The following is a 14306-nucleotide window of genomic DNA, read 5'->3' on the forward strand; positions in this document are numbered from 1 at the left end:
TTTCCTTACCACAAATTCTATTCCAATAATAATGGCAAAAGACTGAGACATTTCTCAGGACAAGGTACTCTGGAAGCTACACCAAACATCCTTCCTCAGAGTGATGCACATTTGATGGGCTGTTAATGGAATCCTTTCAGCTGAGCATCACAGGTTTTACTGTCTGGCAGAAAGCAAAGTTTTACAGTGGAAGAAAAACGTTGCATAGAGGGATACTCCAAAGGCTTACCAGGTGCTGCCGCTTTCAGTGCTGCATTTCCAAACCACTCCAGTACAACCAGACATTCAAAACCATTTTCATGTGCAGTGAGTCAAGCCATTCTCCTGCTCTGCTGCTGGGTGCAGTCAGTCTGAGTAACATATCCCCATCACCATGAAGAAACTGCCCACATTTACGTGCCTGACACCTGCACTGCAGAATGCTTCACAATAAGCAAATAAGCCTTTCATTATTTTGGGGTTGCCCTGAAATTAGAAATAAATTCTTTCACAATGCTACTGTTTACTTCTGGAAAAGCCCCAAGTGAGTTATTTAATGCTGCCCGTGCAAATAACCTTAAAACCCTTTTTTATTAAAAAAATAGCATTATCAATAAAAACTGGCTAAGCTACACACTTCATAGCATAGCTCTGTTCTCAGATGTTCTCTACTCTTCTGTTCCAAATAATGGTTTTAAACTTCCTGCAGGATGGGAGAAAGGCATCACTACTTTTTTGTTTCTTCCTATTCTTGGTTAGTCTACACAAGATGAAGCAGAATTATGTTTTCATCTGCGATTCATCAAAAGAGCTGCAGTCAAGCTGAGCTGCACTGTAAAATTCTGTTTTAATTAGAAACAAAAAAATCCTTGACAACAAATGGGCTCCCAGACATGCAAGTCAGTGGCAAAATGGGGCCTGTGGAATCTTTAAGCGGCAATGGATCCTGAACACCAGCAGTGATTGAATGTCAGCAGGAAAAAAAAAAAAAAAACAAAACAAAGAAGAAGCTTTCACTTACAGAGAAAACAGCTTGGGAATTAAAGCTGACCAGCAGTTTGACTCAGACATCAAACATAGAGACCAAAAATCAGTCTTGAAAGACAGAAGTACAACCCCCAAGCACAAATGCCAGCAAGGTTAAAAAGCACAAGGCTGGCCTTGCAAACATGATCCACTACAGATCCTGCTCTTTTTTGTCTGTTCAGCTTACCCAGAAACATGCACAAAGACCAGGTCGGGATGGAGAGAAGATGCCTCAGGGGACTAAGAATTCACCTTATGACACACCATTATGCTCCCTTTGAAGTGTATAATCAGTGACATCACAACTAGGAAAATATTCAGGCCTTTTAAAGATCCAGCTACTCTCTGTGGCTCTATGACTTATTGCAGTAATTATTTCCTCCACCTGATTGCATGCTGTACAAATTATTATTTCCATTTATGCTTTGCGTAACAACTTGTCTCCGTACTTACAAGCAAAGCCATTTTTCCTCAGTGCGTGGTGGTGAGGGGAAGGACTCATCAGTTCTCACACAACCACTCAGAGTGGCAGCATGCTCTGTTCACTTTGACATGCACACAACCCCAACTTGTTGCCAACAGATTGTTCTGCAGTGAGTGATTTTGAGAAGACCCTCACAGCATCAGTGATGAAGGGACCTTACTTTGCTCTGACTCGCTCTGGTTTGTATAAGTCAGCAGCAGGGTCTAGGCAGCATGTCGTGGGAGACAGAATCATAGAATATCCTCAGTCGGAAGGGACCCACAAGGATAATTGAAGCCCATCTCCTGTCCCTGCACAGCACAGTCCCAAGTCACACCATGTGCCTGAGGGTGTTTTGCCCAAGTGCTTCTTGAACTCTGTAAGGCTTGGTTCCGTTACCACTTCCCTGGAGAGCCTGTTCCAGTGCCTTAACATACTCTGGGTGAAGAAACTTTTCCTAATACCAAACCTAAATCTATCCTGACACGGCCTCAGGCCATTCCCTCGGGTCCTGTCACTCGGCACCATAGACAGGATATCAGGGTCTGTCCTGTCCCTCCTCTTCCCCTCACGAGGGAGTTGTAACTGCAATGAGGTCTCCTCTGTCTCCTCTTCTCAGGCTGAACAGACCAAGTGACCTCAGCTGCTCCTTGTATGGCTTGCTCACTAGACCCTCCACCTTCTTTAGATGCTTTCTTATATCTTTCTATATATATATATCTTTCTTATACTGTGGCACCCAAAGTGCCCCCAGCACTGGAGCTGAGGCCACCCCAGTGCAGAGCAGAGGGGACAGTCCCCTCCCTGCCTGGCTGTGATGCTGTGCCTGATGCCCCCCAGGACACCTAGGGTCAAAACTCCTGGCTCCCGTTTGACTGTGAGACAGATTTACTACCTGGCACTGCAAAAGTAATTTTCTCTTCTTTCCACTTTACTCTTTGTCTGCCAGGTGTGTTTAAGGCTATGTGCTCTTTGGAACACTGCACCTTTTTTCCAGTGCAGTTATCCCTAACAACCAAGGGCCCCTGAGAAGGAGAAGGCTTCTCATACACCTCTGATGATTTCTCATATCCATGATGAGTTTAATACCGCATACACTTGAAGCTCAGATTATACACTAATATGCGTACCTGAGAAGGCAACAAGTATTTACAATATCCATGTTGCCATCTGCAAAACTCACTCAATAACTTTCAGTGCTCTGCTAAAAAGCACTAGGGAAAGCCATCAGAAAAGTCACCTCAGTTTTGACAAATATATTGTGCCGAGGAAAGAGCACAGCCTGCCAAAATATTTCATACTTCTAGGCTCCAAGACAGAAAATGCTCAAAAATGCACCAGGGATCATTGTGGAACACGAGGGTTTGGGTTTCATCTTGCTAAGTCTATCTCTCTGCAGGTCCTACAAAAGGAAGAAAAGGAGGAAGTGCATTTTTTTTTCTGAAAGCAATTGTTCTGCCCCATTCCCTCCCTCTCATCCCCTTCAAGCAACCAAAACCACTTTGTTTATCTACTCTACCCTGCCCACCATGAGAGACATGGGTAGATAAGCTCACTCACAGGTTTAAGCACTCTGTATTAGACACAACAGGAAAGTTTTCATTCTGGGGAGAATGATTATTCTCCCTGCCATTTAATATATTTATTTAACTCTCACTAAAGCAATTTAAAAAATCCAGTTCAGTAGAAAAAGAAACAAACCCACCTCTTAAATATTACTGGTCATTCTCTCTGATATCAAAGGCAGTAATTCCAAATCTTAAAGCAAATGTTAAAGCTACAATTTAACCCTCAGTGCTTTAAGATAGTTAATAAACTGCTGAATCAGGCTTTCAAGACATGTGCTTAGCCAATCTCCTGTGTGCAATTTTATCCTCACACCAACCACAATTTCAGGATTGATGTGAATGGAGAAATGAGGAACTTGATGGAATTTAAAATCCTGACCCACTGTTTGACTCAGAAAGTCCATCTAAAACACTTCCCAGCTAACAGCAAACGTAATTTCATTTTAACAGAAAGTTCTGAGCTAAAGAGCAGAAGCAGGATGCAAAAGCCTCATACCACAGACAACAATTTATTGCTGTGATTGTAAAAGCCTCATTAAATAAAACACTTTGTAGTATTAATTACAGCTAATTATATCAGCAATATACCCAGACTTGAAAAACCAAGAAAGACTCATTTTAAGTTGGATGTACAGTTGTAAGACATGATACAATATATTTGTAAAGGGAGACTGCTGGTCATTTATGAAGAAACTATTTATGCTAGCAAAAGTGGTCTGCATGAACTGTGCAAAACATCTCCCCCTGGTTCCTCAGTAGCTCCAGCTCTAGCGTAGAACACAGACACTTTGGCTTTCACTTAGCCAGGATGATCAGTTGTTTTAATGAGAGGAAAATGAAAAATATTATTATTAGCACAAAGGTTTTTCCCCATTAAGACATGAAACAGCAAAATTAACACAACTACTTGTTTTACATAAAAGATCCCAGCACAGCAACTGAAACAGCACCTATAAACAAAGGGGAAATCAGCCCAGAGGTAGCTGCCATGAGCAGAGCTGAGCTTTGCCATCCTTCCTCCCACAATATCGCTCTAATAACTGTAAGGGTTAGGGAGCCAGCTTTACAAATGGCATAAATTACTCTCTCCTCCTCTCTCTCAGTGTGGTCATGCAACACTCCCAGGCATCTTTTCCCTAACTTCCACAGCACAAAGATGCCAATTCTGCTACTGCTGGGCCTTCATCTACTCATGATACACAAGCATGTCTGCTCACAGAATTTGTTTTGTTCAGCCCCCTAAAGGAGCAAATGAAAACTCAAAAGATTGAAAAACCTGTAATAATAGCCAAATCATCTATAGCAACTTCTCTGCCCCACATGAGTTCACCTGAAAAATCAGGGAAGAAACCATAAAAACTGAAAATGGACACACACAGTTCTAACTAATTTCCTACACTGGGCAGTAAGTCTGCCTATTGGCTATTTTTAGTCACAGTCCCATCCTCCACAGCTGCAAACAAACACAGCATATCATGGAGTATATGCTTTCCACCAGTGCACTGGAAGAAAACTGACTGGAATGTATTGGAAGCCCTACCTAGACCATTCCTAAATGAGATTGTAAGGAAGAATAGAAAAGTAACGTTTACCAAAAATTAGCTATATTTGTATGGGGTTCTTTTAAACTGCTTTAACACTTGAAAATAAAGGAAAATAAAATTCAGTATTACCTTTTGGAGTAGGATGAGCAACAGAGATAACCATAACGTGTAGACTTTACATACTGGAGGAAACTGTTGAAATCCCATGATCTTCTACTCCATCCACTCTAACGTTTGAGGAAGGTGAGGCAGATCACTCAGCCAGTCCCTGCTGCAGCCATACACAGGAACTTAACAGCAAAAGATGACAAAGCTGGAAAATTAGATAGCCCAGCTCTGAGACCCTGCTCAAGGATTTGCAGAAAAATGCAGCGATCTGGGAAGCCCTACAGCAAAAACCCCCATGGTGTGCCATCTAGATATGAGAGGGTCTATGCCCTTCTGCCATGATGGGTGTGTCTGCTGAGATTAGCGGCTTCTGGTAAATGAAATAAGGAAAGTTAGGAGGTCTCTAGAAAGACAATATGCTGCTTATTTACAATAGATATATTTCCACATGATATTCATCAGTGCTCTCAAAAAAATCAGGTGGGCAAGGTAACAAATACCCTGTGATTAAACTCTTGCTCCCACCTGGGCAACCAACTACAAATTCACACACAGATGGGCAGCGTTTTACTTTATGTTCTGCCTTCCCACACTAGACAATTGCTAAATTTTACCTTATTTGAACTCCACACAATGATGGAATAGAATCTGATAATCTATGTGCCACATGATGGCAACTCTAAAGTGTCTATCTGCTTTGGTCTCAGCAGTTAAATGGAGAATAAGTTCTAACATGCTGGAAGTCAGAGTAAAAGCTTATTTCATTAGGAGTTTGTAAGAAAATTCCTTGCTTGTTTCTAGGAAAAACAGCATACAAGTTTTTCTACAGTATTTTTACTAAAACAATTATCAGTTACACTGTAACCAATTAAACATTGAAATATAGCCAGAAAAGGTAACTGATATAAGCAGGAATGTAAAACAACAAACTGCTTAAATGTTGAGTCTTAGATTCCATTCATCCACATTTTTTTGCAAAATAACATTTTGCTATAATGTTCTTGTTCCAATAGAATGTATTTTAAACCACATTTTGCTTTTAATTTCATATACTAATGAGACAAGTGAAGTTCATTATTTTTGCAACTGTTTGAAGAACTAGCATTAACCCAGTTCTATTCCACTTATTTTTTTCATATTCTGCTGGGTTTTTTTATAAAGAGATGATATGTTTTTCCCCAACATAGACTATCAAAGTGATTGCCTGGCAGACTACAAAATACCAATCCAGGCTTACTTAATTTGCACTTACGACATATAAAAGTGATCACTGAAGGAATGTTATTTTCAGGAAATAGCTGCATACAACCTCTTCAAGCTGTACAGAATCCATATGCTTTGTGCTGCCATTTGTTTAACTGAAGTCACAGAGCTGTACTGTGTATTAATCAAAACAGTAAACTTCAAAAGACATGTCCCAAATTCAGGAGAGACTGTAATTACAGCTCCTGTGAACATCCATTAGCTTTGCAGTCTCCACAGATGAGCATGCACAAAACACTTCCCCCACTCTTACAAATAATTACCACAGGTAGCTCACAGCAGAAATGAAAAAAGCCTCTTTTTTTTTTTTTTTTCTTTTTCTTTTTTTTTTCACTTGTGCCCATAAACACTAAATTGTTACAACTCACTCAACAATTCTTTATAACTAAGAAGTGGTTAAAGAACCTGTTTTAATATTGTCATCCTTTGGTCTACCTTATCACATTATCTCTTCTCTTTCTCACCTAACTTTCTTACCTGGAAGATAACACTTGGTTCTACAGTTTCGCACCTATCTATGATTAAAAAAAGGAACAACAACATTAAATACTACAGCAATTGTATGAGAAGGGAATACAGGTGACCTCACCCCTGATAAGTAACAGCTGTCTTAATTAACCAATACAGCCTCACCTCTGATGAGTAACAGCTGTAGTCAATAAAGATAAGTGTGATAAAAGGGAGGGGGTTAGCTGGTGAGGGGAGAATCATGAAGGAGGAAGAGCCTGAGGAGAGAATCGCTGCTGTGAGGTTAGCCTGGGGCTGCAGTTAGGGCATGTTGTTAGAATCTGCAGCTACAGTCTAGTTGGGTAAAAGCCTGCAGTCAGAGTTCAGCAGGAAATAACCAGCAGTCAGAAGCTGTGAGGGGAACCTACAATGGGAGCTTGCTGCAGCCAGAGTTAGGGAATAGTTGGAGTTAGGATGGCTGAGCTGGACCCTTTTCATGCTGTGATAAACAAGACGTCTGTGTCTAAGCTCATTTCTACCCTTTAACAAGAGGGATGCTGCAACAAGCAATTTTTCCTGAAGAAGTAGCACCTCACAATGAGACAAGTGGAACAACTTATTTTCCACAATTCTCTGTTGAATCTGCTTCTTTTTACAAAGATGCTACAGCAGATCAGGTTTTCAAGATACTCTTACTACAGGAGGTAAGATGGGCTGCTGTTATCCCAGAAGAGTGGTCCATGTGGTCCTACAAGCACCCAGATAAGTCCTCTTTTCTGTCTCAGTAAGGTATTTAATTTGTACAGACACAACCCCTACCCAATACCCATTAAAATGATGTGTGTGATGATAATTGACAATAAAAATACCAGCTTTGTATCAAAGGCCAATTGGAAGAGAACCAGCTGCTATTTCTTTTTCTCAGTGAATGCAATAAAAATTGTGCAGAAAAATGTATTTATCTTAACCCTGTGTGAGTCTCATCTAAAAAAAAATCACCCAGAAATACAGGAGCAAAGATCAGTTTGGAAAAAAATTTCCACTTGGCATCAGGTAGATCAAAGATAACTTTACATTCATAGTGCTTGAGATCTTATACAAATACAAGGAAATTTGTCTTGCAAGAGAGGAAATTTCTAGCAGCATAGAAATTTTTCTTGCAACAAAGCCAGTATACAGCAAACCATTTTTTTAATGTATCTTAAAAAACTTAATGATAATATACTGTGTTCAAATAAACACTCTTCCATTTCATTGCTTGTTATACTAGGTCTAAGTTGTTTCAGTAGGAACACTATTTCTCCCCAGCCATACCCTTGATCCTTTATGTCTAGTATCTTTGTCCTTACCCTGCCAAATACCTCATTTTAGGAACACCTGCTTTTTTTATTTAGGAATAAATAATGAATTGCCACTTCAGCACTCCCTCCCACCTTCTGCCCCTTGTGCAGTTTTCCCCACTTGTCATAAACAAAGATGCTCTGCAGGACCCTTTCATACCAGCATCTCTCTCCTGTGTCATCTTTTTATGAACGTGTTGTGGTGCAAATTTCAAAAGAAAGCTGTTTCCCTTGTGGCTCACCAAGTTCTTAATTCTTTGTTATGACAAGACAACCTGACATTCCTACATTTTGAAAAATTAGGGAAATGCAAGACCAAACAATCAGAAGCTGTTCTGCATTCATTCATTCTGGAGCTGATAGCCCCCTTCTGATGCTCAATTCTTTTTTTTTTTTTTTTGGACAGAGAATTTCATTATTAGGAACAATGTCAACTTTGTTTCTTTTAGAATATTATTTCTAAAACAATACACATGTTTTGCCTTTAGAGGCCAAGGCAACATTCTTGGCCTCAAGCACCAATACACCATGGACGGCTCAAAATCCTATCTGGTACTTCTTACCTGGTACTTTTTTTTCATGATACGGCAAGGGTTAGTTTTATATTTTTGACACACAGAGGTATTTGTTCTACCTCTTAAGGATGGAAAAGACACTTCTTTCTAACATAGCTGTACTCAGAGACAAACAGGAATCATGAACTTCACAAAAAATCATCACAGAATGTAAACAAAATGAAAATTGTGATAAATTATGTATATCTTTTCTAGAGAGGAAACAACCTAAAATCAGATATCATTTTCTCCCCCACACCCAATTTGGGAAGCTACCTACTAGCTAATATAAAAATGGATGCCATTTCAGAACATAACCCCTTTAATTTCTGAGTATTTTTTTCTGAGACACTCTGGTTCAATAGTGACACCGAAAGCAGAAAAAACAGAGTAATAGAATTTAATTCTTGTGCTATTCTAGATACCACTGCCAGAGTGACTTTAAATTGCTTTTGAACGAACTAGAAAGTTCAAGTTAATTGAACACAAGGATTCATGTAGCAAATTATCTTACTACTAATGGTATGGAAGAAAGAAACCTGATTAGCAAGCCCAGCTGGATACTTGCAATGTGAGAAGTTCGAGAGATGCCAGAACTAAATCAGAAAGGTGAAGATCAATAGTTCTTTAATCAATGGTGGATTACAGTGGGATTTATTCTGCTGAAAACAGCAGGGGCAGATAAATTCCCTGCTGAGATTAATTACTGGGGAGGGTGGATGTGAACAGAAGAGTGCAGTCATCTTTGTGACAACTGTAAGTGGCAAGAAGAACACCAGTGGGAGTACAGAGCTCTTTGCCTGAGTCTCTGCTGGTGACCAATGACACCCTCATCAAATTCCCAGCACCTCTTAGCTCCTTAGAAGAAATTGCCTTGAAGCCTGTGGATTTCTACGAACACAAATACTATAAACCAGGCAGGGACACAATTTCTTGGCTTTGTTTTTAAACTGATATGTTTTTACAGCTGTTGGGTTCCTAAAAAATCCATGTTACGGAGACAAAAGCACCAATGTGTGCAGCTGAAGAATGACAACTTCGTGCACAAAGGTGCTGATGACATTCACAGCGCCTGTCTAAAGTCAAGGGGTTGTCAGAGCTGCTGGGGCTCTGTCTGCTGGGGACATGGAATCCATGATTACCACTAGAGCCTTTGTTGCTGAATGTTACAGTTCCCACAAACTGGCCACTAATGCATCATGGTCTAGGGCTAAATACTGTAACTCAGACACCAAGCAGGCTAAGCAGAATAGAGAAATCACAGAGCATCTCTTGAAACAGAAACAGGTCATAAATTGAAATTACTGGGACTTTGAACTACTTGAGGAATTTACTAACATGACAAAACAAACAGACCCAACAGCTTAGCTTGTCAGTGCTTGATTGTCTACCAGCTTGAGGGAAAGTCTTCTAGTTGGTCTCCCCTCCTGACATTTTATGCTCGCGTACCTTGCCAGAAGACAGGAAGATGCAGAGACTCCAGCAGATTTTAAATTTGCTGGGTGTAACGTGATGGATTTATTTGTTCTCTTACTTTGGTTATTACCAGCAGCTCTTTGAGAAGTCTCCATCTTAAACTCTGATCAGACGGCATCAACTTTCCCATTTTTCTTCTTGTAGAAAACATTTCAGAAAATATTATCAACTCTGACTCCATCCAGCTATATTGGTCTGTTTTCAATGACTCGGAATTCAGGTGCTTTAAGAGAAATTTCTGTGGTTTTTTACTCTGAATTTTATCAGATACCAACAATCATGTCTGTGTGGCAAATCAAAAAAAAATTCTTTATTGGGAAAAAACTGCAAGTTTAATACAGGTATGATATAAATTACAAAAAATGTTTTAAAAATCACCTCTCCAGGATATCCAGATTAATTGAAGGTGGAGCCTCAGTGAAGGAAATAAAGTCTTTCTCAGAGCATCTCTCGTTTTAAAGCAGGTCATAAAAATAGTCCAGGCCTTGTCCCAGTTCCCAGATGGATATTCCAGTGCCCAATTCTTTTGCAAGCTCCAAGCGCAACTGGATGGACTAAGAGAAAGATACATAAAGCAATCATGTCTCAGTCAGAGCTATCAGACAATCCATACTGCCATCTCTTCATGCCATTATCAGACATTTTAAAAACATCTACCCTTGAACCAGCTACTGAAAAACCTCATCTGTATTTCAAATACTCTCTGGTTAGCAAGCAATCATGCAGTCAAAGACACTTAATCGTACCAGTTAATTCAATGACCTAATAAAAGATTACCAGCTAAATTGACAAAATGCCACAGAAATAAATCAGATTTATGAACTATGCAAAGGACTATTCTAATTTAGGCTATCATTTCACAATGTACAGAAATTCTAACTCTTCCCAGAAATATCTCAGGGGTAAAATAAAACTTTATCACTGAAGATGATCAGAACGATTTATCAAATACCATCAAGATCTCTTTGCTACCCTTGCCTTTTCCCAGGACAGAGTCACAATTTACATTTCAAAAATTCTATTTTAAAGAGATTCTTGGAGATAATAATTAAAAATATCTTTATTTGAGCTCCAGCCATTGATTTAGAAGAGTTAGTTTAGCCATTGGTTAACAAGGGAAGCCATGCCACAATTAACGTTCTGCCCTTTCTTTTCAGTTCAAACAAAAAGAGTTAGTTTTCAATCTTCTGCTCTCAAGTTTTCTTACTTTGAACTGTAGCACTGCAATGTTTGAACTACTCACACTAGGGATGTGTTTAAAAATCATTTCCATGGGAAACAGAATAAAGTATTATTATTAACAGATTATTTCAAATTTTATTTATTTAAAAATTTATTTAAAATTAAATAAAATAAACAGGCATTATTAACAGATCCATGGGGCCTAGCATTCATGACTGCTTTTAACTAGTCATGAACAAAATAATTTTGTGCAACTTGTCGGTGATTATAACATTAAGGGAAAGAAACGCATTTTTCATGAGGTAATAACAATCAGTGTTTCCCAACCATCTTGACCAGCAAACAAATCTCAAAATATTTCATTACAAGCATGTTGAAAATGGAAAGAAAACCCATTTCCCATGCATGCACCAATCACCACAGTTGAGTGGTGATGTGTTAGAGAGGAAATAATGAAAAAAAAGTACAGGAATGAGTGTTCTGACAGTGGCAGGGTGAAATCCTTCCACAAGGCTGAAGAAAACATAGCATAACAGCACAAGCTATCTTTTCTCTGATAACATGCACAATGAAACTTCCTAACACTCTCAGATGATGTCTTGCTAATGCAGCATTAGCAAGAACATAGATGTGGTAGTTAATATCGCATATGTGATAGTACTTCCACCTGTATTAGATTAATGAGGGGAAATATCCTTTTACTCATGGTGCTTAAGATAGCAATCCTGTCCAGGAAAGCAGGGCCTTAGATCATTTCAAACTAGTTTAACCATAAAAAAAAGTCTCTGGTCTCTGTAAATACAATGTAGTTTCACTACAGAAGCAATTCCCTTCCACTACTAAAAGCCAGCAGAGATTTAACAAGCTGACTTCAGTTTAATTTAAGAAAATCTAAAGATAACTTCCTAGGAACTAAGGCTGTAATTAACCATTTTATCCTGTATTTTGCTCTACTGCAGACTATTGTGTAGAAGATTTCAAAACACTAAAATATGTTCCACAGAAACAGCACTGAAGAAAACAGGGTGATGCAGGCTGACAAGGAGAATCAGGACCCTGTTACAAAGGAAGGACAAAGTCCTCCAAGCTTCCAGCCACCATGATGAGAAGGAAAATTTCTTTGGTATCTTGTCTGAGAATCTGCTAACAACATGTCTGATAGTACATGAGCTGTGCACTTGAACAGATCCTCTCACAGCACTCATTTGTCCTGGTGTGTCTTATCTCTAGACATGCTTTATTTTCAGAGACCCCAAACCACCATTATGCATGAGAGAAAAACAAAAAAACCTTCTTGCACAGGCAGCTGAAGCTTTGAAGCATAACAATTTATGTAACATTTACATGAGGGCAAACTTCTTTCACAAAAGCCTAAACTCCGTTCAACATTTTCTGAAATGTCTCAATAATGAAACAGGTCAAGTAAACATCTCCGTCCTCTTACAGCCCTCTGACCTGAGAAAGTGGCGCCTACCTTCAGTGTCGGGTAGAAGACTGCATGTTTTCCTCCCTTATTTCTGCAAAACGAGAAAAGCAAATAGTCACAACAGCTTTGACAGATAACAGGATTTTAAACTAGAATTCAAAACCAGGTTGGTCCCTTCCAACCTTAACGATTCTGAGATTCTGTGATACTGTGGAAAGGCTGCCAGTGAAAACAGAGGATCCAAGAATAGATCTCACAACAGAGATGGTTTGATACTATATCGTGGTAAACACTGAGATATTTTGTTACAACTGGATGACAAAGCTATCAGATTGTAACACACAGTTGTGCCTGCTAAATGCGCATCTGAAAAAGATGAAGACATTTGGTTTTCTGATGCAAACTGTGAAATTTTTTCTCCAATTCCCTGAATTACTATCCTTCAGGCTAAATTAACTGCCAGCAGTATAAAATATAGAGACAGGGCAAGCTACACTGGGCACAAATATCAAGTTTGCATTTTAAACCCCTAGTAATGAGAAGGATGAGTTACAAGGAGTCTCACAGCACCACTTTACCACTTAGGCCAGGAGAAAAAGTAGAGTGCACGGACAGACCAAGAAGGAATTGCTCCTAAAATCTCACAACTTACATAAATGAATACTTGCCTGTGCACTGGGACAAGCACTCAGATTTCTGCAACTATTTGTAATAGACAGCCTCTGCCTGCTACTTGAAATCATTGGCTGTGCTTTGCTTAAAGATTCATGATTTCATTTCTCAGCCGCTGCAGACGTGCAAGATTTCCAGGTGAGAGACATCACCAGGGAAGCATACATATTTCAGGCCTGGCTGCCATCCCCGTTCAAGATAATTGAACCTTTGCAAAACAAAGTGGTAACCGAAAAAGAGTTCCTTAAATAACCCTCCCCTGCAGCCAGCTGAACCACACAGCTGACTGCCAAGCACAGCACAAGTGAAGTTTAGAATGGTTTCCAGACAGAGTGGGCTTCATGCATCAAAAATTCCTCCAGGAAGCCCCCACACAAGAGCCTCCAAAGGTTGGCTTCCAAGAAAAAAAAAGGAGAAGACAGCTGACAAGCTATTCCTTTGCCACAAGTTCATTTTGCCATGTAAGAAATGTGATTCAGACGTGAATCCCAGAAGCATGCCATTCAAACAGAGTCCTCCGAGTAACTCTTTTGAGAGCAAGTTTTCATCTCGTGCTCACTGTGTCTCCAACAGGATTGGACAGTAAAAATCAGTAAAACAGAGCTTCTGATTTATTCCTCATTAGTTAACACAAAAAACTGTAATTGCTTGGTACGAAGTAATTTTGCAAGAGGATACCAAATAATTAAAAATGAAGGCATACAGATCCCAGTCCCTTCATACAAACACAGAAAACAAATTAAAACACTGCTGAGCAACAGTTTTTGCTTTTTTTTTCCTCATAAATAAAAGTCAGAGAAAATTACAGGCTAAGAGATACCTTGAAAATTAAATTAAAAATACAGAGGTATGTGATTTGTAGGTTTAGTTTTGGTTTTTGGTTGGGTTTTGTTTTTTTTTTTAATATTTAAAAATATTTTAAACAAGATTGTTTTGGAAATAAAGAAGTTTTGATTGTTTTTACTAAAAGCTTCTAAAATGTGTTTTACTCTTCCTTTGAGTTGTGTGTCTTCACAGTAACAATGCATTGAGTAATAGACATGATGCAGCTTCACAGAAGTAGTAGGATTTGTTTATATAATTTTGCATATTTTGGTATATTTGCATAAAAATAGCAAATTATCAGAGGATTAATAAGATGTCGCTAGGTTTATTTATTTAAATCTATTTTAAAAGGATTCTTCCTAGATCAGGAATCCTCTTGTCATTTCATGATGAACAAAGGATGACAAAGAACATTATTTCCCTTAACGCTCTC

At 39.0% G+C, this 14306-nt stretch overlaps 1 protein-coding gene across 2 annotated transcripts in view; it reads right to left on the minus strand.

Annotated features, from left to right (window-relative positions):
• Positions 1–355: 355 nt before the first annotated feature.
• The window catches only part of CHID1 (chitinase domain containing 1), a 111858-nt gene continuing 97907 nt past the window's right edge, over positions 356–14306 (minus strand). Inside the window, exons 12-16 of one of the 2 annotated variants that reach the window (XM_058420961.1) lie at positions 12425–12467; positions 9827–10322; positions 4710–4851; positions 2599–2870; positions 356–465 (exon numbers count right to left, since the gene is read on the minus strand). In XM_058420961.1, the coding sequence (XP_058276944.1) occupies positions 10224–10322; positions 12425–12467 (142 nt within the window). In that variant the 3' untranslated portion in view covers positions 356–465; positions 2599–2870; positions 4710–4851; positions 9827–10223. Of the gene's footprint in view, positions 466–2529; positions 2871–4709; positions 4852–9826; positions 10323–12424; positions 12468–14306 lie in introns of those variants that run through there. The other variant, XM_040068725.1, reaches the window with a different exon arrangement.

The sequence above is a fragment of the Hirundo rustica genome, chromosome 6, assembly GCF_015227805.2.
Source record: "Hirundo rustica isolate bHirRus1 chromosome 6, bHirRus1.pri.v3, whole genome shotgun sequence".
Lineage (NCBI taxonomy): Eukaryota > Metazoa > Chordata > Aves > Passeriformes > Hirundinidae > Hirundo > Hirundo rustica.